We start from the raw sequence: 24965 nt of genomic DNA, 5'->3' as shown, positions 1-24965 counted from the left end.
GAAATTAACTTTTCTTTCTGAAGTGTTGCACTTTCGGCGATCAAATGTCAAGCGAAAGAATACAATTAATGGTATGACTCTCAACAGTATTGATGTACAGTAGGATCTTGAGATTGTAGTCCATAGCTCCCTGAAAGTGGCCACACAGCAGATAGAGTGGTAAAGAATGCAAATGGCATGCTTGCCTTTATTGGTTGGGGCATTGAGTACAAGAGTCAGGAAGTGATGTTGCAGTTTTATAAAACTTTGATGAGGCCAAACTTAGAGTATTGTGTTCAATTCTGGTTGCCACATTATAGGAAGGATGCAGAAGAGGTTTACCAGGATTCTGCCTGGATAAGAGGGTATGAGCGAAAAGGGAAGGCTGGACAAACTAGGGTTGTTTTTTACCGAAGCAGCAGAGGCTGAGAGGAGACCTGATAGAAGTTTATAAAATTTTGAGAGGCATAGGTCGGGTTGACAGTAAGAATCTTTTTCCCAGAATCGAAATGTCTAATACTAAGGGCATGCATTGAAGGTAAGAGGGGGAATGTTCAAAGGAGCTGTGAGAGGCAAGCTTTTTACACAGAGAGTGGTAGCTGCCTGGAACGTGCTGCCAGGGATAGTGTTAAAGGCAGATACAATAGTTAAAAATCACACAACCACCTGATGAAGGAGCAGTGCTCTGAAAGCCAGTGCTTTCAATTAAACCTGTTTTACGATAACCCAGTGTTGTGTGATTTTTAACTTTGTACACTCCAACGCAGCATCACCAAATCACATGCGGTAGTGACATTTAAGGAGCTTTTAAATAAGCTCGTGAATATGCAAGCAATGGAGGAATATGGACTATTAGCAGGCAGAAGGGATTAGTTTAACTTGGTGTCACATTTGGCACAACATCTTAGGCCAAAAGCCTTATCATTGTGCTGCAGAGTCATAGAGCCATAGAGATGTACAGCTTGCAAACAGACCTTTCGGTCCAACCTGTTCATGCCAACCAGATATTCCAAACTAATCTAGTCCCATTTGCCAACACTTGGCCCATATGCATCTAAACTCTTTCTATTCATATACCCATCCAGATACCTTTGAAATGTTGTAATTGTACCAGCCTCCACCACTTCTTCTGGCAGCTCATTCCATACACGCACCACCCTCTGCATGAAACAGTTGCCCCTTAGGTCCCTTTTAAATTTTTCCCCTCTCACCCTAAACTTATGCCCTCTAGTTCTGGACTCCCCAATCCCAGGGAAAAGACTTTGTCTATTTACCCTATCTATGCCCCTAATGATTTTATAAACCTCTATCTGGTCACCCCAAAAGCTCCAACACTCCAGGAAAAACAGCCCCATCATATTCAGCCTCTCCCTATAGCTCAAACCCTCCAACTCTGACAAAATGCTTGTAAATGTTTTCTGAACCCATTCAAGTTTCATAACATCCTTTCATTAGGAAGGAGGTCAGAATTACATGCAATATTCCGAAAGTGGCCTAACCAATGTCCTGGACAGCTGCATCATGAACTCCTATACTAACCAATAAAGGAAAGCATACCAAATGCCTTCTTCACTGTCCTATCTACCTGTGACTCCATTTCAAGGAACCACGGACCTGCACTCCAAGGTCTCTTTGTTCAGCAACACTCCCCTGGATCTTATCATGCAGTCTGTAAGTCCTGCTCTGATTTGCCTTTCCAAATGCAGCACCTCACATTTATCTAAATTAAACTCATCTGCCACTCCTCAGCCCATTGGCCCACCTGATCAAGATCCCATTGTACTCTGAGGTAACCTTCTTCACTGTCCACTAAACCTCCAATTTTGGTGTCAACTGCAAACTTACTAACTCTACTTCCGATGCTCACATCCAAATCATTCATATAAATGATGAAAAGTAGAGGACCCAGCACCGAACCTTGTGGCACTTCACTGGTCACAGGCCTCCAGTCTGAAAGTCATCCCTCCACCACCAGCCTCTGTCTTCTACCTCAGAGTCGGTTCTGTATCCAAATAGCTAGTTGTCCCTGGATTCCATGTGATTTAACCTTGCTAACCAGTCTACCACGAGGAACCTTGTCAAATGCCTTATTGAAGTCAACCGCTCTGCCCTCATCAATCCTCTTTGTTACTTCTTCAAAAAACTCAATCAAGTTTGTGAGACATGATTTCTCTCACACAAAGCCATACTGACTATCCCTCATCATTCCTTGCCTTTCCAAATACATGTAAAATCTGTCCCTCAGGATTCCCTCTAACACCTTGCCCACCACTAATGTCAGGCTCATCGGTCTATAGTTCTATAGCTTTTTCTTACTACCTTTCATAAGTAGTGGCACTATGTTAGGCAACCTCCAGTCTTCCGACACCTCATCTGTGACTATCGATGATACAAATACCTCAGCAAGGGGTCCAGCAATCACTTCCCTAGCTTCCCAAGATTTCTAGGGTACACCTGATCAGGTCCTGGGGATTCATCCACCTTTATGCATTTCAAGACATCCAGCATTTCCTCCACTGTAATATGGACATTTTCATGTCACCATCTACTTCCTCACAATTTATGTCTTCCATGTCCTTCTCCACAGTAAACAATGATGCAAAATACTTGTTTAATATCTCCCCATTTTCTGCGATTCCACGCATAGGCTGCCTTGAAGATCTTTGATGGGACCTTTCTATCTCAAGCTACCCTTTTGTTCTTAGTGTATTTAAAGAATCCCTTTGGATTCTCCTTAACCTTATTTTCCAAAGCTATCTCATGTCCCCTTTTTGCCCTCCTGATTCCCCTCTTAAGTGTACTCCTGCTGCCCTAAACCTTTGTAAGGATTCACTCGATTGCTGCTGCCTGTACCCGATATATGCTTCCTTCTTTTTCCTAATCAAAACCGCAGTTTCTCTAGTCATCCAACATTCCCTACACTTACCAGCCTTGCCTTTCACCCTAACAGGAATAAACCTTTCTGTGGACTTTCATTATCTCATTTTTGAAGGCTTCCCATTTTCCAGCCAACCCTTTACCCGTGAACATCTGTCCCCAGTCAACTTTTGAAAGTTCTGGCCTAATACCATATATATTGGCCTTCTTCCAATTTAGAACTTCAACTTTAGATCCAGTCTATCCTTTTCCATCACTATTTTAAAGCTAATAGAATTATGATCCCTGGCCCTAAAGTGCTCCCCCAATGACACCTCAGCCACCTGACCTGCCTTATTTCCCAAGAGTAGGTCAAGTTTTGCACCTTCTCTAGTAGGTACATCCACATACTGAATCAGAAATTTTTCTTGTACCCACTTAACAAATTCGTCTCATCTAAACCCTTAACACTATGGCAGTCCCAGTCTATATTTGGAAAGTTAAAATCCCCTACCGTAACTACCCTATTATTGTTGCAGATAACTGAGATCTCCTTATATGCTTGTTTCTCAATTTCCCGCTGAATATTGAGAGGTTTATAACACAGTGGAGAAAGTGAAGACTGCAGATGCTGGAGATCAGAGTCAAAAAGTGTGGCGCTGCAAAAACACAGCAGGTCAGGTAGCATCCAAGGAGCAGGAGAATCGACGTCAGGAATGAAGGGCCCATGTCCAAAACATTGATTCTCCTGCTCCTCGGATGCTGCCTGACCTGCTGTGCTTTTCCAGCATCATACTTTTTGGTCTAAAATCCAAACCAAATAAGGTGATCATCCCTTTCTTATTTCTCAGTTCCACCCAAATAACTTTCCTTGAGGTATTTCCAGGAATATCCTCCCTCAGCACAGCTGTAATGCTATCCCTTATCAAAAATGCCACTCCCCTCCTCTCTTGCCCCCTTTTCTATCCTTCCTGTAGCATTTGTATCCTGGAACATTAAGCTGCCAGTCCTGTCCATCCCTTAGCCACATCTAGGAGAAAGTGAGGACTGCACTTGCTGGAGATCAGAGCTGAAAATGTGTTGCTGGAAAAGCACAGCAGGTAGGCAGCATCCAAGGAGCAGGCGAATCGACGTTTTGGGCATGAGCCTTTCTTCGATTCTCCTGCTCCTTGGATGCTGCCTGACCTGCTGCACTTTTCCAGCAACACATTTTCAGCTTAGCCACATCTATGCAATTGCTATGATATTCCAATCCCATGTTCTTAACCATGCCCTGAGTTCATCTGCCTTCCCTATTAGGCCTCTTGCATCGAAATAAATGTAGTTTAATATATCAGTTCTATCTTCTTCTCTGCTTTGTTCTTGCCTGCCCTGACTGTTTGGCTCGCTCCTTTTCTCAACTGTACCAGTCTCAGATTGATCTCTTTCCTCACTATCTCCCTGGGTCCCAAACTACCACCCCCACCCCCAACCCCATCTTACTTGTTTAAATCCTCCGCGCATCTCGAGCAAATCTCCCTGCCAGTATATTAGTCCCCTTCCAATTCAGGTTCAATCTGTTCTTCTTGTACAGGTCACTTCTACCCCTGAAGAGATTCCAATGATCCAAAAATGTGAACCCTTCTCTCCTGCATCAGCTCCTCAGCCACACATTCATCTGCTCTATCATCCTATTCCTATCCTCACTAGCTTATAGCATTGGGAGTAATCCAGATATTACTACCCTCAAGGACCTCCTTTTTAAATTCCTGCCTAACTTTTTATATTCTCCCTTCAAAATCTCATCCTTTTCTCTTCCTATCTTGTTGGTTTCAATGTGTACAGTGACCTCCTGCTGGTCTCGCTCACCTTTGAGAACATTCTGAACCCTCTCCGATATATCCTTGATCCTGGCACCAGGGAGGCAACACACCATTTTGATTTCTCACTGCCGGCTGCAGGAACATCTGTCTGTGCCTCTGATTAGAGAGTCCCCTATCACAATCAATTGCTTGGATCTTGACCTACCCCTCATTTCATGAGAGCCATTCTCGGTACCAGAAACTTGACTGTTTGTGGTATATTCCCCTAAGAGTACATTCTCTAAAACAGCATACGTTTTTGAGATGGGAATTAGCCACAGGAGACTCCTCCACTACCTGCCTCCCTCTCCTACTTTTCCTGGAGTTAACACATCTATCTGACTGTATCTGTGGCTTTTCTCCCTATAACTACCATTCATCACACCACCCCAGGTCCTGTAAATTCCTCATTGCCACTAACTGTCACTCCAACCAATCCATGCAATCTGTTAGGATTCACAACCAAAGACACTTCCTGCAGACATAATTCTTAGGAACATGGAAATTCTCCCTAAACTCTCACATCTGACAGGAAGAGCATATTACTCTACTAAAGGCCATTTTTGCTCCTTCACAATTTACAGACCCAGAAAATAGCACAGTCTTATTGCTTTAAAAAACACTGCTCCAGGCTGACTTAGTACTTATAGTTTATATTTTTTAAATTTAATCAAGAGACAGATCTCAATAAAACATATAATCAAGCAAGAATCCACTCCACTCACTATTGTAAATTTGCAGTGAGGTTACACTTAAAAACATTTATCTGTTCCTGTGCTGTGAGCTGTCCAACAGTTTCTTTCAAGGTCAGCTGTGAATTTTGCTATTTGTTAATGTTTCCACACTCCGATGTCCAGAGATACTTGAACTCAAACAGCAATGGTAGTAACTATGCAGATTCACCGCTGAGTCATACAGCAGTGTAGGTTTCTTTCTATGACCTGAAAAATGTGTTGCTGGAAAAGCGCAGCAGGTCAGGCAGCATCCAAGGAACAGGAGAATCACGTTTCGGGCATAAACCCTTCTTCAGGAATGAGGAGGGTGTGCCAAGCAGACTAAAATAAAAGGTAGGGAGGAGGGACTTGGGGGAGGGGCGCTGGGAATGCGATAGGTGGAAGGAGATTAAGGTGAGGGTGATAGGCCGGAGAGGGGGTGGGGGTGGAGAGGTCGGGAAGAAGACTGCAGGTCAAGAAGGCGGTGCTGAGTCCGAGGGTTGGGACTGAGATAAGGTGGGGGGAGGGGAAATGAGGAAGCTGGAGAAATCTGCATTCATTCCTTGTGGTTGGAGGGTTCCTAGGCAGAAGATGAGGCGCTCTTCCTCCGGGCGCGTGTTGCCATGGTCTGGCGATGGAGGAGGCCAAGGTACCTGCATGTCCTTGGCGGAGTGGGAGGGGGAGTTAAAGTGTTCAGCCACATGGCGGTTGGGTTGGTTGGTGCGAGTGTCCCAGAGGTGTTCTCTGAAACGTTCCACAAATAGGCGGCCTGTCTCTACATTGGGGAACCCTCCAACTACAAGGGATGAATGCAGATTTCTCCAGCTTCCTCATTTCCCCTCCCCCCACCTTATCTCAGTCCCAACCCTCGGACTCAGCACCGCCTTCTTGACCTGCAATCTTCTTCCCGACCTCTCCGCCCCCCACCCCCTCTCCGGCCTATCACCCTCACCTTAACTTCCTTCCAACTATCGCATTCCCAACGCCCCTCCCCCAAGTCCCTCCTACCTACCTTTTATCTTAGCCTGCTTGGCACACCCTCCTCATTCCTGAAGAAGGGCTTATGCCCGAAACGTCGATTCTCCTGTTCCTTGGATGCTGCCTGATCTGCTGTGCTTTTCCAGCAACACAGTTTTCAGCTCTGATCTCCAGCATCTGCAATCCTCACTTTCTCCTTCTTTCTATGACCGTGTGGCCACAGCCTTTATCTGTCTTCCTCCTTTTTAAAGTGCAGTTGTTTTGAGCTTTTGCCCTTCAAAGTTCCACACATTGCAGCAACTTATAAAACAGTAATTGCTACTCCTGGAATTCGAGGAAATCACCTCCAACATCTAAAATACCTCAAAAAAGGAGCAGCTCTTACAGCCACAATTTTTATCCCATACTTCACCTTAGATTACCCTGAATCCTTGTTCTATGTTCCATGTTCTTTGTAATCATTGGAATCATATTTACAATGAATTCCCCACTGAAGGGCCTCAATTGACCATTCACAGGCCTTTGTGTCGCGGACTTTATTGCAGTATGCTTGCAGAAAATGTTTGTTTTCCAGATATTTAGCCTGAAGTCCATTCTCTCGTAGGCCTCATTGAATGAGGCAATAATGGTTTGTAACTCAGTCTCTGAGCATGCACACATGCAGGCATCATTTGTGTACAGCAGCTTGATGACAGAAGTTGAGGTGGTCTTGGTTTTGGCCTTGAGGGGTCAACAGTTGAACAGTTTCCAGCTCATCCTGCAGGTCAGCTCTGCTCTGACAGGGAGCTTCACAGAGATAGAGTGGAGTGTTGCAGAAAGGAAGATGGACAGGATCATTCGTGAGATGACGCAACCTGCTTGACCTCAATTTGCACTCGCATTGGCTCTATGGTGGATCATTGGTCAGGATCATATCTTGCATGTCATTGTGTAGCAAACAAAGAATGGTGAATAAATTTTGTTGGCAACCAAATTTGGGGAGAATATTCCACAATTCTTTATGGGATTGAGAGCCTTTGTGAGATGGTCTTTGGCCTGATACAGGCATTGATCCCTTTTAGATGCTAATCAGGGTTATTCCACTTGTTTTAGGGTCCTACTTCCAAACTCAGGATTAAATAATAAACCACAAAACAATTGAGTTGATCTGGATTTTGGAAAGCTGGAAACACGGATAAATAGATAGTATATTTCATTTTGCATTGAATGGGAAGCATCGGAATGCATGATGCACATCAGAAGTTGAAGTGTAGGTATTATTGGTTATTTTATATTCATAAAGGGTAGGTTCTTTTAAAGCTTTTTTTGAATGAAAGGAGATTCAATAAAGAGGTTGTTGGCAATATGACATCCAAATTTTTGTAAAATGTGTCCTTTATCTCTGAATTCTCAAAAGGATCCTGATAGATGATCCAAATTTTACATTTGACCCTTTAGCAAAGAATAGTTTCCTGTAAAGGTATAAACCAACTAGGAGAATGTTTGAGGAATCGCAGATGCTGGAGATCAGAGTTGAGAGTGTGGTGCTGGAAAAGCACAGCAGGTCAGGCAGCATCCGAGAAGCAGGAGTAACAATGTTTCAGGCATATGCCCTTCATCAGGAATGAAAACAAGTCATTCCTGATGAAGGGCTTATACCCGAAACGTCGATACTCCTGGTCCTCGGATGCTGGCTGACCTGCTGTGCTTTTCCAGCACCACACTCTCGACTAAAGGTAAAAGCTTAGCACAACAAACTAAGTAGCTTATGTTTCATAAAAAAGACCAGAGAATCTGTGGGATGTTAGGGAAATGATTGCTGGGGTCCTTACTGAGATATTTGTATCATCAATAGTCACAGGTGAGGTGCTGGAAGACTGCAGGTTGGCTAATGTGGTGCCACTGTTTAAGAAAGGTGATAAGGACAAGCCAGGGAACTATAGACCAGTGATCCTCATGTTAGTGGTGGGCAAGTTGTTGGAGGGAATCCTGAGGGACAGGATATACATGTATTTGGAAAGGCAAGGACTGATTAGGGATAGTCAACATGGCTTTGTGCGTGGGAAATCATGTCTCACAAACTTGATTGAGTTTTTTGAAGAAGGAACAAAGAGGATTGACGAGGGTAGAACAGAGGACGTGATCTATAATAGACTTCAATAAGGCATTCGACAAGGTTCCCCATGGGATACTGGTTAGCAAGGTTAGATCTCATGGAATACAGAGAGAACTAGCCATTTGGATACAGAACGAGCTCAAAGGTAAAAGATAGAGGGTGTTGGTGGAGGGTTGTTTTTCAAACTGGACACCTGTGACCAGTGGAGTGCTGCAAGGTTCGGTGCTGAGTCCACTACTTTTCATCATTTATGTAAATGATTTGGATGTGGGCATAAGAGGTATATTTGTAAGTTTGCAGATGACACCAAAATTGGAGGTTTAGTGGACAGCAAAGAAGGTTATCTCAGATTACAATGGGATCTTGATCAGATGGGCCAATGGGCTAAGAAGTGGCAGATGGAGTTTAATTCAGATAAATGCGAGGTGCTGCATTTTGGGAAAGCAAATCTTAGCAGGACTTATACACTTAATGTTAAGGTCCTCGGCAGCGTTGCTGAATAAAGAAAGTGCAGGTCCTTGAAAGTAGAGTCGCAGGTAGATAGGATAGTGAAGAAGGCGTTTGGTATGCTTTCCTTTATTAGTCAGAATATTGAGTACAGGAGTTGGGAAGTCATGTTGCGGCTGTACAGGACATTGGTTCAGCCTCTGGTGGAATATTGCATGCAATTCTGATCTCTTTCCTATCAGAAAGATGTTGTGAGAAAAGATTTACAAGGATGTTGCCAGGGTTGGAGGATTTGAGCTATAGGGTGAGGTTGAATAGGCTAGGGCTGTTTTCCCTGAAGTGTCGGAGGCTGAGGGGTGACCTTATATAGATTTACAAAATCTTGAGGTGCCTAGATAGGATAAATAGACAAAGTCATTTCCCTGTGGTGAGGAAGGGCATAGGTTTCAGGTGAGAGGGGAAAGATATAAAAGAGACCAAAGGAGCAAAGTTTTCATTCAGAGGGTGGTAAGTGTGTGGAGTGAGCTGCCAGAGGAAGTGGTGGAGGTGGTGCAACTGCAACATTTAAAAGGCATCTGGAAGGGTATATGAATAGGAAGGGTTTGGAGGGATACAGGTCAGGTACTGGCAGGTGGGACTAGATTGCTTTGGGATATCTGGTCAGCATGGACAACTCGGACTGAAGAATCTGTTTCCATGCTTTACATCTCTATGACTCGATGACTCTAATAGGGATTTTATTTTCCCCTGGGTTTCTAAAGTTGATTTATACATGGATTCCATCAGAAAGAGTTGCTCCTTTTATTGAATGGAACAGTTTACTATTTTGGGTATCACATCAAACTGAGGCTGACACACCTAATGTTAATTTAGAGGATAGAAATATTTATCTGTAGAACAATACATATTTCAAACTTTGCCAAGTGGAAGTCTTGCCCTACCTCTACTTTCTACTAAGCAGAAAAGATCATCTGACCCCTCCAGCTGTTTGAGTTTGAAGAACAGTATCAGTGCAAAACAAACAACCTAAAGTACTTTTGGCTTATAATTATTCCACAGCAAAACCATATATATACATTTACTTGCTATGCAATCTGATAGGGACACTTCTTTGCTTTAAATATATCTTAACAGCTCTATGGCGATGTGATTTTCAGTCTGAAAGCCACCGGCCTGCAGTTAATAATGATTTGAAAACTTTGTAATGATTGGGTACTGCTATGTCAGTTTATTGATATTTAACTGAATGCCAGCCAAGTCCTTAATTAAGAAGATCTTACACACCTTTGGCACTATATAGTATTTGGGTTCTTTATCTCGTGTGTTGGTTTACAAACTAAAAATAAATCAGAGGTGTTTAAAATTCATGCTCAAGAAATTGATAACGTCTTGGATTCTGGTGCACATGGTCAATTTATCTTCTATAAATTAAATTGAATCCATGAATATATAATATATTCATAAATTTATTATCCATATAATATTTTGGAAAGTAGATGACTACTTTGAAGTTTTATGGACATCAATCCTGCTATAAGAAGATGCATTTTAATATTTAACATATTAATACAGATGATAGGCAGTGCATTGTAAATATTATAAATGGATGATTTTGCATATTCCTCAAATGTTCTGTTTGTGATATTCAATTTTACGTTCTCAGAAACACCAAAGTTATTGGCTGTTGATGTGGCTAGCTCTCAGAAAACAACCACAGCAAATCAGGCAGCTCGAAATTATTTCAAATGTTATATCTCTACTTGCCAATAATGCTATTGTGATGTATTTGCTACTCATGAAATAGAACACTTTGCTTTAATAACGGATGATTTATGGATTCATTGATGAAATCCTGTTGTTCAGGAACCCATGTCAGCATCTGTGCTAGCTGAAAATGATTGTTTACCTATCTTGTACTTTATCAGCATCTACTTCAACTGAGATAATTCTTTTCCACTTTTCTGGTTTGCACACATTTCTTGCTCCTAAGTAAGCTGGGGTAGTTTTTAGTTTTATCATTGTCCTGTAAACTTGACACTGGCCACTGATTATACACCCGTGTCCATACATTAACTTCACACATCTAATTTTTTAATTTTTTTGTTAAATTAACGTGGGAGTTAGTTTTACTTTAGAGAGCCTGGCACTTCAACGCACCCTGTGATCCCATTCCAAAATTTCTGTCTCAGGCCTGCTGCAGTGCTCCAGCAAGGCTCAACACAACCTGGAGAAGTAACATTTCATCTACTGTTTTGGGGGTTTTACAGCCTTCACAACTCAATATCAGGTTAAACAATTTTAAAGCATGACCACCCTCCTTTTACGTCTATTAGCTACCCCATACTCTTGGTCCTGTCAAGAAATGTGTTGCTTTCAGTACAGCCAACACATTTTCAACTACTCACTCTCTCTCTTCTATCTGGCTTCACTGCTTCCCTGCATTACTATCTACAATCCTTTTGTCTGCCTCCCTTTTTATCTCACCCACTTTGGGCTTCTTCGCCACCTATCCGCTCACTTCTCCTGGTGGCCCCCGCACTTCAGCTGCTTCCTGTTCTGACCAGAGTCACTGGTCTCAAAACGCCAACTTGGTTTTCTCTTCACAAATGCTGTCAGATTTGCTGAGTTTCATCAGCAATTTCTGCTTTTTGTTTATTTCAGAAAAATAACTCCTGAGATAAAAGGCATCCCATTCTAGCCCTATAACAGGTTGTGAGTACACAATCTATGCCGAGAGGGTGCTTGGAAGGTCATGTGAATGGAAGAAGGCTCATGTTGAGCATAAATACTGGCATGTAACTGCTTAGCTGAATGGCCTGTTTTTGTCTTATATGCTCTGTAGAAGTCTACATTGTTAGATGTAGCCATGATGTGGAGGAGTCAGTGTTGGACTGGGTTGGACAAAGTTAAAAATCACACAATGCCAGGTTATAGTCCAACAGGTTTATTTGGAAGCATTTGCTTTTGGAGCACTGCTCCTTCTTCAGGTGGTTCATTTTCAATTTGAACCACCTGATGAAGGACCAGTGCTCCAAAAGCTATAACCTGTTGTGTGTGATTTTTAACTTTGTTAAGTGTAGACATGCCAGCCTCTTTTACCCCTATCTTGAGGCTCTCAAAATACTCTACAACGTAAAGATACGCAGATCTGATGACATAAATCTTTTCTCTCTTTTCTTGACATTGTTCTAGTGAATAAATGCTTTTTAGATTCAGGGAGAGCATATTGGTGCATATTGATGCCTCAAGCCAATCTGTGCCTAGCATAGAAGCATTGAACTTAAGAGCACAAGTAGGCCATTTGGCTCTTCAGGCATGCTTACAATTCATTGGGATCTTGGTTGAGCTGGTTGTGGTCTTAGACACAATTTCCTGTTTATCCCTGACAACCCTTGTCTGAGGAAAATCTAACTAATTCAACCTTGAATAAGTTTGTAGACCCAGACATCATCACATCGTGATGAAGTGAATTCAACATCCTAACAACCCTGGAAGAGAAAAGAAATTATCTTCATAAAAACCGAAAGAACTTTGAATGCTGGAAATCTGAAGCAGAGCAGAAATTGCTGGAAAAAATCAGCAGGTCTGCCGGCATCTGTGGAGAGAAATCATGGTTAATATTTTGGGTCCAGTGATCCTTCCTCAGAACTGGTCATAATTGGGAAAAATTACTCTTCTTCACAATAATAAACAGCCTTCAAAATCTACCCTATCCAGTCCCATTAGGATTTGTTATGTTTCAACATGATTACCAGTTATTCATCTAAACTCCAATGACCAAACATGTTCAATCATTGTTTGTGAGCTAAGTCCTTCATCCCAAGAATAAGTCAAGTGAATCTTCTTTGAACTACTTCTAAAGTGAAGTTTAGGCAGGGGTAAGATAAAGCATCATAGGATCTCAAGGACTGAAGACTGCAGAATTTTCTAAATGAGCTGAATTTTCCTAATGTTTATGGGTGGCATGAGAATTAATTTAGCAAGTATTATAGCAGTACATAACTTCTCAAAGTTCTACCATATGGAAACAATGGAGAGAATCGTTGTCATGATGCCCATTGAACAAGCATCAACAATTAATTTGGTACTATTGTCTTTTATCAATGTGTTGTTTTACGAAATAAGTTTAGAAAGCATGGGAAACTAACCCTCAGGTGAAGGCGAGCAACAAAGCAATGATCATCCAACATTATGTGTGGCTGTCCCATGCCCATTGGTCAAAAGGGTTTAGACAATTGCTTGACACGGAGAAAATAACCTGTCATTAGATATATGATATAACAATAAGTGCAGGCTCTGAGAGAAGAATATACAGGTCAGGAGGCACTGGGAAAAGCCCACAGGGGCTAGACCACACCCTTACTGGAATAATTACATTGGGGTCAAAAAAGTCAGAGAAACTAAATCCACACTGGAGTGAATATGCTGAGGTCAGGTCACATCCATACTGGAGGATCAGCTCAAGGACCAAGAATAGAGTTGACTCAGGAGAGGCGGGGGTTTTTCCAGACAGCAGTCTTCATCAAGTTACCTTCACCAGACAGATAGGTAAAAACAAGGACTGCAGATGCTGGAAACCAGAGTCTAGATTAGAGTGGTGCTGGAAAAGCACAGCAAGTCAGGCAGCATCCGAGGAGCAGGAAAATCGACGTTTCGGGCAAAAGCCCTTCATCAGGAATAGATAGGATAGAAGAGGGATCAGAAGGAGGAGAAGAAGAACAAGGAGAAGTTGCCTAACACCTCAGCTAGACAGTGGGATGCTGCCCCCATTACTTTAACAAGACTGAAACGTTCTGCGTTGTCAGCCTGTAAAATCCTCTGGTAACAATGAACCATCCCCAATGTCACAGCTGTATATTTTCTTTATTTAACTAATTCATGTATCATATCTAAACTACTGCTAGTTAACAAATTCACTGAACTCAAAAAATTGCTATAAAACATCAATTGTCTAACTGTGATCATGAATCCCTAAATAAAAAAAACCCAATTCCAAGGTCCCTCCTAATTAAATCAGCTATTTCGTACATTTTCTATGATGTGGAGGTGCCGGTGTTGGACTGGGTTGGACAAGGTGAAAAATAACACAACACCAGGTTATCGTCCAACAGGTTTATTTGAAAACACAAGCTTTCACAGCCTCGCTCCTTCTTCAGGTGCCAGTGAGAGAGGGAGACTTCAGATACAGAAATTAAAAGTACAAGATTAAAGGGCCATACAACTAATGTGAATGAATTGAACAAACCTAAGATGGCTGTTAAATGTTTAATCAGTTAGAATGAAAGTGCAGGTTTACTTGATTAATGTGCAAATCTCAGAATTTCTTTCAAGTCACTGCCCTGAGATAACTTAAGGTTCTATCAGTATAAAAGAGGTGACATCTCAGGTCAGATAATGCATTGTAGGTGTGAGGTCTTGTTTAGAGCCTGTCTATGTCTTAACCTGGAGTCAGACTGGCTTTATTTCCAAAGTAGGGATTTTTAAAATGTCATATTGACTGTTTACAAATTGTGTGCAAAATAGAATGTATCTGCAAATACAAATTCACCCCATAGATTTATATGTGTATGTCGGGGATGGGGGAATGTGTGTGAGAGAGAGAATGTATATCTGTGTGGGAGAAAGAGAGCGTGTGTACATTTTCTAATCAATCCATTCAGGAATGTTATGTTGCATCTGGAGGAAGTGGGACTTGAACCCAAACCTCCTAGCCTAGTGGTAGGGACACAGCCTCTGGACCATAAGAGTCTCCAAACTCCTGGACTACATTATGCAAGAAACTATATCTCGTTAAGACTTGAACCTCTTCTTGCTAAGACTCAGTAGTGGTGGTTCCTCTACCACTATTGACCAAATAGGCTCTCAGACTCAGTAAAAGAAAGGACAGTGTTCTTGTACCTACAAATACCACAGTTTCATTGATTTTATGATGGGTGGCAAATTTAACTTGAGAAACATGCATGTCTCCTGAGCTATGCTGGGATCTTAATAGTCTGATTAGAACCCAAAATAAGGCCAACATGAGTCTCGAGTCCAGGCTTATGAACTTAATCCACATGCAGATAACTACTCTTTGCTGTTAGTACTTGGAACTAGGAGCAGGAGAATCAATTTTTCAGACAAAAGCCCTTCATCAGGAATACAGGCCTGTATTCCTGATGAAGGGCTTTTGCCCGAAACGTCAATTTTCCTGCTCCTTGGATGCTGCCTGAACTGCTGTGCTTTTCCAGAACCACTCTAATCCAGAATCTGGTTTCCAGCATCTGCAGTCATTGTTTTTACCTAGTACTTGGAACTACCCTTCTCTTTAATGAAATGGCTTTCTGCCTGTCTCTGCTGAACTGAATAATTAACAATTGAGATGAATGAAAATATATTCCCAATTCAATAAAGCTTCACTACAATGCAAATCAAATGCTGGTGAGAAATAAAATCTCACTGCTGAAGTGTACGTGAGAAGTGTGAAGAGTTTGCACCTCACATTAATTATTGGAAAACATCTGCCCAATGAAGGGGAAATAAACAGTGACTCAATTACCATGTAATTGATTACTCTCAATAAAAGTTAAAAATCATGGAACACCAGGTTATAGTCCAACGGGTTTACTTGGAATAACAATATTTTGGAAAGCTTTTCCTTCATCCTGCTACCTGTTGAAGGAGTAGCACTCCAAAATCTTGTACTTCCAAATAAGCCTGATGGACTATAGTGTGATGGGGTGTGATTTTTAAGTTTGGCAATCCCACTCCAAGACCGGCACTTTAACATCAGTTGGTATTGGCAGAGGGCCATGGAGTGGGGGGGGTCATGGTTATATTCAAGCCTGAGTCCCACTGGAGAGGGAGCACCGTGTCTGCCAATGCTCTCGATCCCTTCAGGAAGAGGTGTGCACCAAGGGGCTGGAGTGCTTGATTTCCCCCCCAACTGTATTTTGATTTAATCCCTATCCCTTCACCTTCTTTCATGTCAGCATTGCCCTTATCATGCTTTGATTGTTACTAGTTCACTGACCATATGGGTGTTTTTATGGTTATGGAACTATTGAATAAAGTTCTTTCAGAAAAGAAAAGAAAAATTGGTATTTCTATATTTAAAAACCTTAACCTATTTTTCCAATCAACCTGTTCGGCGATATTATTGCACACCTCTGGAGTAGGTGGGATTTGGACCCAGGCCTCCCAGCCTAGGGTAGGAACACTACCACTGCACCACAAGAGGATATGAGCTTGGAATTTGTGAGTATATAATTTAAAAGCTCAGGACTCCATTAATTTGAAAGAAACTTGTGAATAATAACACTGCGGAGACCTGAATACATTTTGAATTATTTTGGGAATTTGAATAATTGTTGAGTAGATTTCAATCGGTGTGATTTTTCATAGCAGCATCTTCTCAACCTCTATGAAATGAAGCCAGCACTTGGCTGACAATCCCATGAATCAGCCAATTTTTTAATTGAATTATTCAAGCTAAACAACTATAGCAGAAAGCAGAAGGATAGCATTTATTTAAGGGATCTTAGAACATAGCTGCAGCTTTGAAAATGCTTTCGAGGAAACAAGACTTATTATTCAGTTAGGTACAGAGTGACTGTCAGATAGTCACACTAATTTAATTTGATTCCAAGAACATTGGGACCCAGTATTGTCTTTAACTAATACCTCCTGAGAGACCTGCTGCTCCATCTGCTTTTGAGCCTTTACTTGAAGCATCCTTACCTGTGGGTAATGTTCATTGTTCTGTTTCAGGAGCATTCCCATTCCTTTTGTATCCAGAGATGACTAACTTAATTGAGTGTTGTGAAGAAGTAACAAAGAGGATTGATGAGGGCAGAGCAGTGAATGTGATCTGTATGGACTTCAGTAAAGCATTCGACAAGGTTCCACATGGTAGGCCGGTTTACAAGGTTAGATCACGTGGAATACAGGGAGAACAGGGATACAGTTAGAAATCACAACACCTGGTTATAGTGGTTGTAGAGTATAAGATCATAAGACACAGAATTTATTGCAGAAGATTATAGTGTCATGAAACTGAAATGATATATTGAACAAACCTGGATTGTTAAGTCATTCATCTTTTAGAATGGGTTGCAAATTTCGGTTGCACCTTCTCAAGATCACTGAGGGTTTTACAACAAAAGGTGACATCTTAGCTCAGACAATGCATTAAAGGTGTGAGGTCAGTATCCCAATCTTGAGTCAGACTGGTTCTATTTCCAAAGTGAAATTTACAGAATATTACATGGATTGACTGCCTGCATTGACTGTCTGCAGATTGTGCATCTTTAAAACAAAATAGAGTGTATCTGCAGATATAATTCTGCAAATACAACTTCACCCCATAGGCTTGTACATGTTTGCACGTGCATGAGAGAGATGGTGAGTGTATGCGTGTGAATGCACGTGAGAGAATGTGTGTTTGCGTATCTGAAAGCTTGGTATAGTGTGTGTGTGTGAGTGTGAGTGTGGGGGGCTTTGTGTATGTGTGTGTATGAGAGAGAGCGTATGTATGAGAGAGGTCTGCGTGAGTGTGTGAGTATGTAAGAGTATGTGTATGGGTGTGCTTGTGTGTGTGTGAGAGTGTATAGTATAGTGGAGTCACCTGTGTTGTGACATGAACCTAAGATCCCAGTTGAGGCCATCCTCAGGGTACTGAACTTGGCTATCAGCCTCTGTTGGGACACTTTTCGTTGTTGCCTATCCTGAAGTCCACTTTGGAGGATGGTCACCCGAAGATCCAAGGCCGAATGTCCCTGACCGCTGAAGTGCTCCCCAACTGGGAGGGAACACCCCTCACTGGTGATTGTTGCATGGTATCCCTTCATCTGTTGTCATGGCTTGGTCTCACCAATGTACCATGCCTTTCAGCATCCTTTTCTGCAGTATATGAGATAGACAACTTTGGCCGAATCACATGAGTACTTGCCATGTACACGTTGGGTGGTGTCCCCATGTGTAATGGTGGTATCCGTGTCAACACTCTGACATGTCTTGCAGTGGTTGACATGACAGGGTTATACGGTGTTGGGGGCAATGTTGTCCTGAAGGCTGGGCAGTTTGCTATGAACAATGATCTGTTTAAAGGTTTGGTGGTTGTTTAAAGGTGAGAAGTAGAGGCGTGGGGAAGGTCTTGGCGAGATGCTCATCTTCAGCATTAATGTGTTGCAGGCTGCAAAAAACATGACGTAGTTTTTTTGGCTCCTGGACAACAAACGGTAGTCTATCAGTTGCTGCCTGTGTCTGTCTCCTGAGGAGGTCATTACAGTGCCACAGAGTTGGAGGGTTTGAGTTGTAGGGAGAGGCTGAATAGGTGGGGCTATTTTCCTTGGAGCATTGGAGGCTGAGGAGTGAGCTTATAAGAGTCTTTAAAATTATAAGAGGCATGGACAGGAAATACAGGCAAGGTCTTTTCCCCGGGGTGTGTGAGTCCAAAACCAGAGGGCATAGGTTTAAGATGAGAGGAAAAGCTTTACAAACAACCTCAGGGTTAACTTTTTCACACAGAGGGTGGTGAGTGTATGAAATGAGCTGCCAGAGGAAGTGGTGGAAGCTGATACAATTACAGCATTTAAAAGGCATCTGGATGGCTATATGAATAGGAAGGGTTTACAGGAAAATAGACCAAATGCTGGCAAATGGGACTAGATTAATTTAGGATATCTGGTCAGCATAGACATGTTGGACTAAAGGGTTTGTTTCCGTGCTGTACATCTCTGTGACTCTATGATATTATGAAAAACGAAGTGATGCCCAGCAGCTAAAGAGATAATCTCTGTTGCCTTGCCCAACTGTTGGCATGGTGTTATGGTTCTTTTGGTATCTCACTTTATTCCATCCTTTTTGCCTCATATATAAATACAGTCATACAATGGATTAACATGAAAGTGTAAAAGGCTGGTTTGCATTATCAGTGGGAAGTGATCTAAGATCACATAATTGCTGGGAGATTGTTGTCACTAGCAGCCTTGTATCAGAGCTGAAGACCCGACCTGTGTATAATTGCTATGTTTAAATAAGAAGATGACATATGATCTGCATCAAAAGACTCATAAAATATTTACCAAGCATTTCTCAAACCCAACATTAGTGTAAATGCCACATTCTCTCCCACCCAAGCAAGCACTGTAAAAACATTCTCCCTAAGACAAGCTTTCTGCTTTCCTCCTCAGGGGAGGTGGTGACATTGTGGTTATGTATCTTGACCTGTATTCTAGAACTACAGGCTAATGTACCCATGACAGGGTTTTGAATCATACTATGGAAGATTGAATATATCATACAGACTTGAAATGGTAATACTGTTCCTCTATCCACAGAAGCTGCCAGACCGGTGAGCCCACACCTCTTCCCTCACCTCCATCCACGGCCCCAGAGGATCCTTCTACATCTGGCAGAGATTTTCCTGCACGTCCAAACACCTCATCTACTGTGTCTGTTGCTCTCAATGTGATCTCCTGTACACTGGGGAGACAGGACGCCAACTTGCGGAAATTTTCAGAGAACATCTCTGGAACACACAAACTGAACAACCCCACCACCCTGTGACTGACCACTTCTACTTCCCCTTCCACTCCACCAAGGATGTGCAAGTCCTGGGCCTCCACTACTGCCAAATTCTAGTCACCCCACGACTGAAGGAAAATGCCTCATCTTCTGCCTTGGAAGCCTCCAACCACACGGAATCAATGTCCATTTCACCAGTTTCCTCATCTCCCCTCCCCCCACCTTATCCCAAATCCAACCCTCCAACTTGGCACTGCCCTCTTGACCTGTCTACCTGTCCATCTTCTTTCCCAACTATCCACTCACCTCCTCGCTCCATCCTATCACCATCGCCCCCCCCACCCTCATCTACCTATCGCCTTCCAAACTACCTTCCCCCAGCCCAAGCCCCCCCCCACTCCCATTTATCTCTCAGCCTCCTTGGGCTCCCCCCACATTCCTGACGAAGAGCTTAGCTTGAAACATCAACTCTCCTGCTCGTTGGATGCTGCCTGATCGGTCGTGCTTTTCCAGTGCAACACTTTTTGACTCTGATTTCCGGCATCTGCAATCCTCATTTCTCCTGGACCTGCTGAGTTTGTCCAGCACTTTTGATTTTATTTCATATTTTGTATTTATTTCAAATTTCCAGCATCACAGCACTTTGTTTTTATTTATAATATGAAGTAGTTAACTATATTGTAACACTGTTAAATGACCATTCACTTTAAAACCATTGACATTATAAATATCCACAGCTACCAGCAATTTCCTGAAGTGAAAGATGTGTTACTCTCACATTTGCTTTCCTTGCTATGATCTGTATAGTTCAAGAAAAGTGTAAATCCTGTCAGATTTTGAGAAAGAGAGCATGTCCCGACCAAAAGAATATCGATAAGGCAAATCTTCAGAAAATGTGTAAAAGGCATCCAATGAAATATTTAGCAAGAGATTCTAAATGTTGAGTGCTGGGCCTCATTTTCTGTTGGTACAGGGTGTACACCCTCTACTGGTTGTCATTGGAGACTAAGAAAGATATGAAACAATGACCGTCTCTATTGAACAAACATTAAGGGATTATATCTTTACCTCAGGAGGGATATTATTGCTACAGAGGGAGTGAAATGAAGGTTCACCTGACTTGTTCCAGGAGTGGCAGGCCTGTGCAATGATAAAATGATTGGGCAAACTGGACCTACGTTCTGTAAAGTTTCCAAGAGTGAGAGGTGATCTTAATGAAATCTGTAAAATACTTAAAAGGATAGATGAGGTAAGATCCCTTGGTTAGGATAATAAAACCAGGGGCCGCAATTTAAAAATAAAGGGGATGCCATTTAGATGACCAAAACAATCTAGCAAGCGGAGACTGATGAGCGAACCTTTAGTCATCTGTCATGTAATTCCTAATGTGGCTCAGTGTCAAATACTTTACAAAGCTAACTATGCTAGATAACTGCAAGATGTTGTTGTATAGGTGTGCATCCAGACAACAATTTGCAAGATAGTGCTAAAGCATGGCAACTCATTGCGAGCTCTCTACAATAGATCTTATTCTGATGTATCTTATAATTGCTCTACTCTTTCAAACCTCAATTCTAAGTATATCATAATCACCACCAATGTTCTCTTAAATCTATTTTCTGTTTTGAAGATTCTTTGATCAATGAGGCCCGATTACCGATGCTACAAGCCCAGAGGGATCAGAGGCCTTCCAGCTTCCTACAAGCCTGACCTCCCTGTGGAAACCCAGGACCGAGGCCTGTCCAGTGCAGGAATAAGACCAGACTCCAGACAGGTGACCTGACATCGATGAGGACTGACTACAGGACCTCCCCAAAATGTTCATGGATGTACCAGGATCCCACCGGACACACCGACATACCTTGCCAACACTAGAACTGCAAGCCTAAAAGTGGCAGAGGCCCAACCTCCCTATGAAAACCTGGAACCAAGGCACAACCACTACAGGAACCAGACCTGACCCCAAGGTGACCTGACATTGAGGAGTCCTTACCAACCAACCAACCACAACACCCCACCCCAGTAAAACGCAAGGGTGCGACTGGTGTCCAGGACCCCATCAGGAGCACAACTTTACCTTCTGGAGCAGCAGACTTCCCTCAACGACACCCAGGATTGACCAGGAGCTGCAGCCTACCCAGGAAATGTGGGAAACATGCTGGCCTTCAGGTGAGACTGAAACAACGTGGTTTCAAGTTCCCTCCTTCCCAACAGGGTGGTGGCAGAAGTCCAAACCATTGAAAGCAAAATGTGTGAACTTAAAGCTTGACTCATCTTCCAAAGAGAATTGAGAGACTGCTGTGTGCTCTGTATAATAGAGACGTGGCTCACTCCTGCTACATTTGACAGTGCCTTACAACCGGGGCTTTCTCTATTCACTGGGTGGACCACCCGTTGTTCTTGGAAAAGGCAAAGAGGATAGAGCCTATCTCCTAATCAACACCTTCTGATACTCAGGCATGGCCTCCCTGGCGAGTTACTGCTCCCCAGACCTACAATATCTGACAGTGAATGGTATGACCGTCGCAAAGCTATCAGAGATGCCAAGAGGTAATACCAAATTGAGCTAGAGACCCAAACTAACCACATGAGCACCCACTTGTACAAAGCCTTAAATGACATAACGGGCTAAAAAGCAAAGTCAAACAGAATCGCTGACAACAGTACATCCCTACCCGATGAGCTCAATGCATTCTATGCTAGCTTTGAACAGAAAGTCAGTGAAACAATGTCACTTGCCCTGACAGCCTCAGATGCACCTGTACCCAGTGTCAACATCACAGACACTTGGTGAGCCTTTTTGAGAGTGAAATCCTCAAAAGTGACTGACCCAGATGGAGTCCCTGGCCAAGCACTCAGATCCTGTGCGGACCAGCCATTGGAAGTATTCGCTGACATTTTTAATCTCACCTTACAACCAAGCTGAATTCCCCACCTGCTTCAAGAAGACCACCATCACCCTGGTGCCAAAGAAAAATCATGCTGTGTGCCTCAATGACTACTGCCTGGTGGCCCTGATCTCCATAATTACAAAGTACTTCAAGAAGTTAGCCATGGCTCTCCTCAATCCCAGCCTCCCAAGCTGCCTTAATCCTTTGCAATTTGGCTACCATCACAGTAGGTCCACAACAGATGCCATCTCCCTGGCCCTGCACTTATCCCTGGGTCATCCAGATAACAAGGATACCTACCTCAGGGTCTTACTTATTAACGACAGCTCCACCATCAACACCATAATCCCAAACAACTCATCTCCAAACTTTGAGACCTAGGTCTCTGCTGCCCACTCTGTAACCGGATCCTCAACCTTCTGACCCTCAGACTTCAATCGATAAGGGTTAACAACACCTCCTCCACTATAATCCTCAACACCAGTATCCCCACAAGGCTGCTCATTATCCCACCCTCTCCCTGCCCCATTATACCCAGTATACACTCATTATGGTGTGGCCAAAATCTGCACCAATTCCACTTGTATTAGTTTTATTGTCACATGTACTCAAATGAGTGCAGTTAAAATTTTACAAGTTGTCACATTATGGTGCCATCTTAGATTCAAAGATAAAGATTCTAAACAGATTCTTACAGAAAAAATTAGAAAAGTAAAGAAATAAAAAGGCCAGTATTGCAAATCACAAGATTAAATTAAAAAGTTCAGAATAACAACCTTTCCAACCCAGTCCATGCTAGTACCTAACCTCCAGTAACTGGAAGAGTGACCTCCAGCATTTCACTGCTGCCTGTACCAGAATCACCAACATATAGAGTCAGCCCACTTTTGGCACCATCTTTTCACCGCTGAGCCCACATTTGCCTCACAACCAGGAGCCCACAGCTGATAACTAGGAGCCCACAGCTGATAACTAGGAGCCCACAGCTGATAACCAGAAGCCCATAGCTGATAACCAGGACCCCACAGCTGATAACTAGGAGTCTCCGCTCCAGGCATAATATGCTGCCTCAACAGTGCCAGGACCTCTCACTCTGGACCCACTGCCAACAGGAGTCCCTGGCTCCACTACCAGGCCTGGCTGCCGCCGTACCAAGAGTCCTGCCTTGCCTGCAGACATCGCTCTGCCGGCACTGCCATCTTGAAGAATCTGTTGCCGCCAGGACTGCCGCCCAGTCACTAGTAGAAGCCACATTCACAATTTCACACATGACTCGAAGCTGCTTACCAACACGCCACAGAGAAGAATAAAATTAGAAAAAAGATAAATAAATAAAAGAAAAAGTGAGGAAGCAAAGAATAAAAAAACAGTGGGGAATGGATGAGATCCGGGCAAGAGCCTGCATGCAGCCCTGCTACTCTGCCACCATCTTGAAGTTAAGAGAGTAGCCCTAAGCAGCAAGTTAGTTGATTACACCACCATCGTAGGTCAGACCTCAAATAGTGATGAAATAAAGTACAGGAAAGACTTAGAGTGCTTAGTGCTATGCTGTAAAGACTACAATCTCTCCATGATCATCAGCAAAACAAAGGAGCTGATCATTGACTTCAGGATGCCCCATCTTTATCAATGGTGCTGAGGTGGAGATGGTCGAGAGCACGGAGTTCATGGGAATGACAATCACCAACAATCTATCCTGGTCCACCCACGTTGACGCAACTGTCAAGAAAGCACAACAATGCCTCTACTTCCTCAGAAGGCTAAGGAAATTCGGCATGTCCATAAAAACTCTTCCCAACTTTTATAGATGCACCAGACAAAATAGCCTATCTGGATGTATCATAGTGTGATATGGCAATTGTTCTTCTGAAGACTGCAAGAAACTACAGACAGTTGTGAACAAAACCCAGTTCATCACGCAAACCTTCCAGGCTCAGGAAAGCAATCAATGTAATCACCCCAGTGACACTCTCTTCCACTCTCTTCTGTTAGACAGAAGATATGAAAGTTTAAATACATATACAAACAGATTAAGAATCTGTTGTTCTCTGTTGTTGTCAGATATTTAAATCAGAACTGTCAAATTTTGACTCTGAACTCTCTCTGCATCTTCTCTGGTGCAGTACCACTGTATTCTGCACTCTGTTCTGCTACCCTATGATACTCTATAGCACACAATACAATACTTTTCATTTATCTTGGTGCATGTGACAATAAAAAGACATTTTAAGCTTGTATTGTTACTACATCCATATTTGAGGTTCACTCATGCATTTTATTGTTCTTTAACCACATCCTCTGGAATTACCATGGTTCCAGGTTGTAGAAAAATGCACTAAATTGTGATATTTTGACACATGTAGTTTGAGTTACTTGCTTTCGTCAGAAGGGACAATGGATCTTAAAATATTAATATCAGCACGTGATGGAGAAACAGAATGAAACAGCTACAACAGCTGAGGCTCTGCTTCACTCTGGGGAGAATCACCCAGCCTCTCAAACATCAGCATGTTACAGCTCCTGAAGCAGATTTAATTTATTAGCCAAATTTACGGCAAATAGATTATCTCTGTCTTGGTAATAAACTTGACACGAAACATGCACCTCATGAATAACAGATAGTTGGTAAATGCACGAAAGCGACAATTTTCTCAGTATT

At 42.6% G+C, this 24965-nt stretch overlaps 1 protein-coding gene across 1 annotated transcript in view; it reads left to right on the top strand.

The window, feature by feature from the left end:
• The window catches only part of fancf (FA complementation group F), a 65811-nt gene extending 41270 nt beyond the window's left edge, over positions 1-24541 (top strand). Inside the window, exon 2 of the mRNA XM_087996284.1 lies at positions 21046-24541. Coding sequence (XP_087852410.1) covers positions 21046-21061 — 16 coding nt within the window. The 3' untranslated portion in view covers positions 21062-24541. The remainder of the gene's footprint in view (positions 1-21045) is intronic.
• The last annotated feature ends 424 nt before the right edge of the window (positions 24542-24965 follow it).

This window comes from Chiloscyllium plagiosum, unplaced genomic scaffold (genome assembly GCF_037043375.1).
Source record: "Chiloscyllium plagiosum isolate Xiang-an unplaced genomic scaffold, Cpla_swu_hap1 HiC_scaffold_18, whole genome shotgun sequence".
NCBI classification, from domain to species: domain Eukaryota; kingdom Metazoa; phylum Chordata; class Chondrichthyes; order Orectolobiformes; family Hemiscylliidae; genus Chiloscyllium; species Chiloscyllium plagiosum.
The sequence above is the reverse complement of the archived record's forward strand: the minus strand, read 5'-3'. Positions and strand labels throughout refer to the sequence as shown.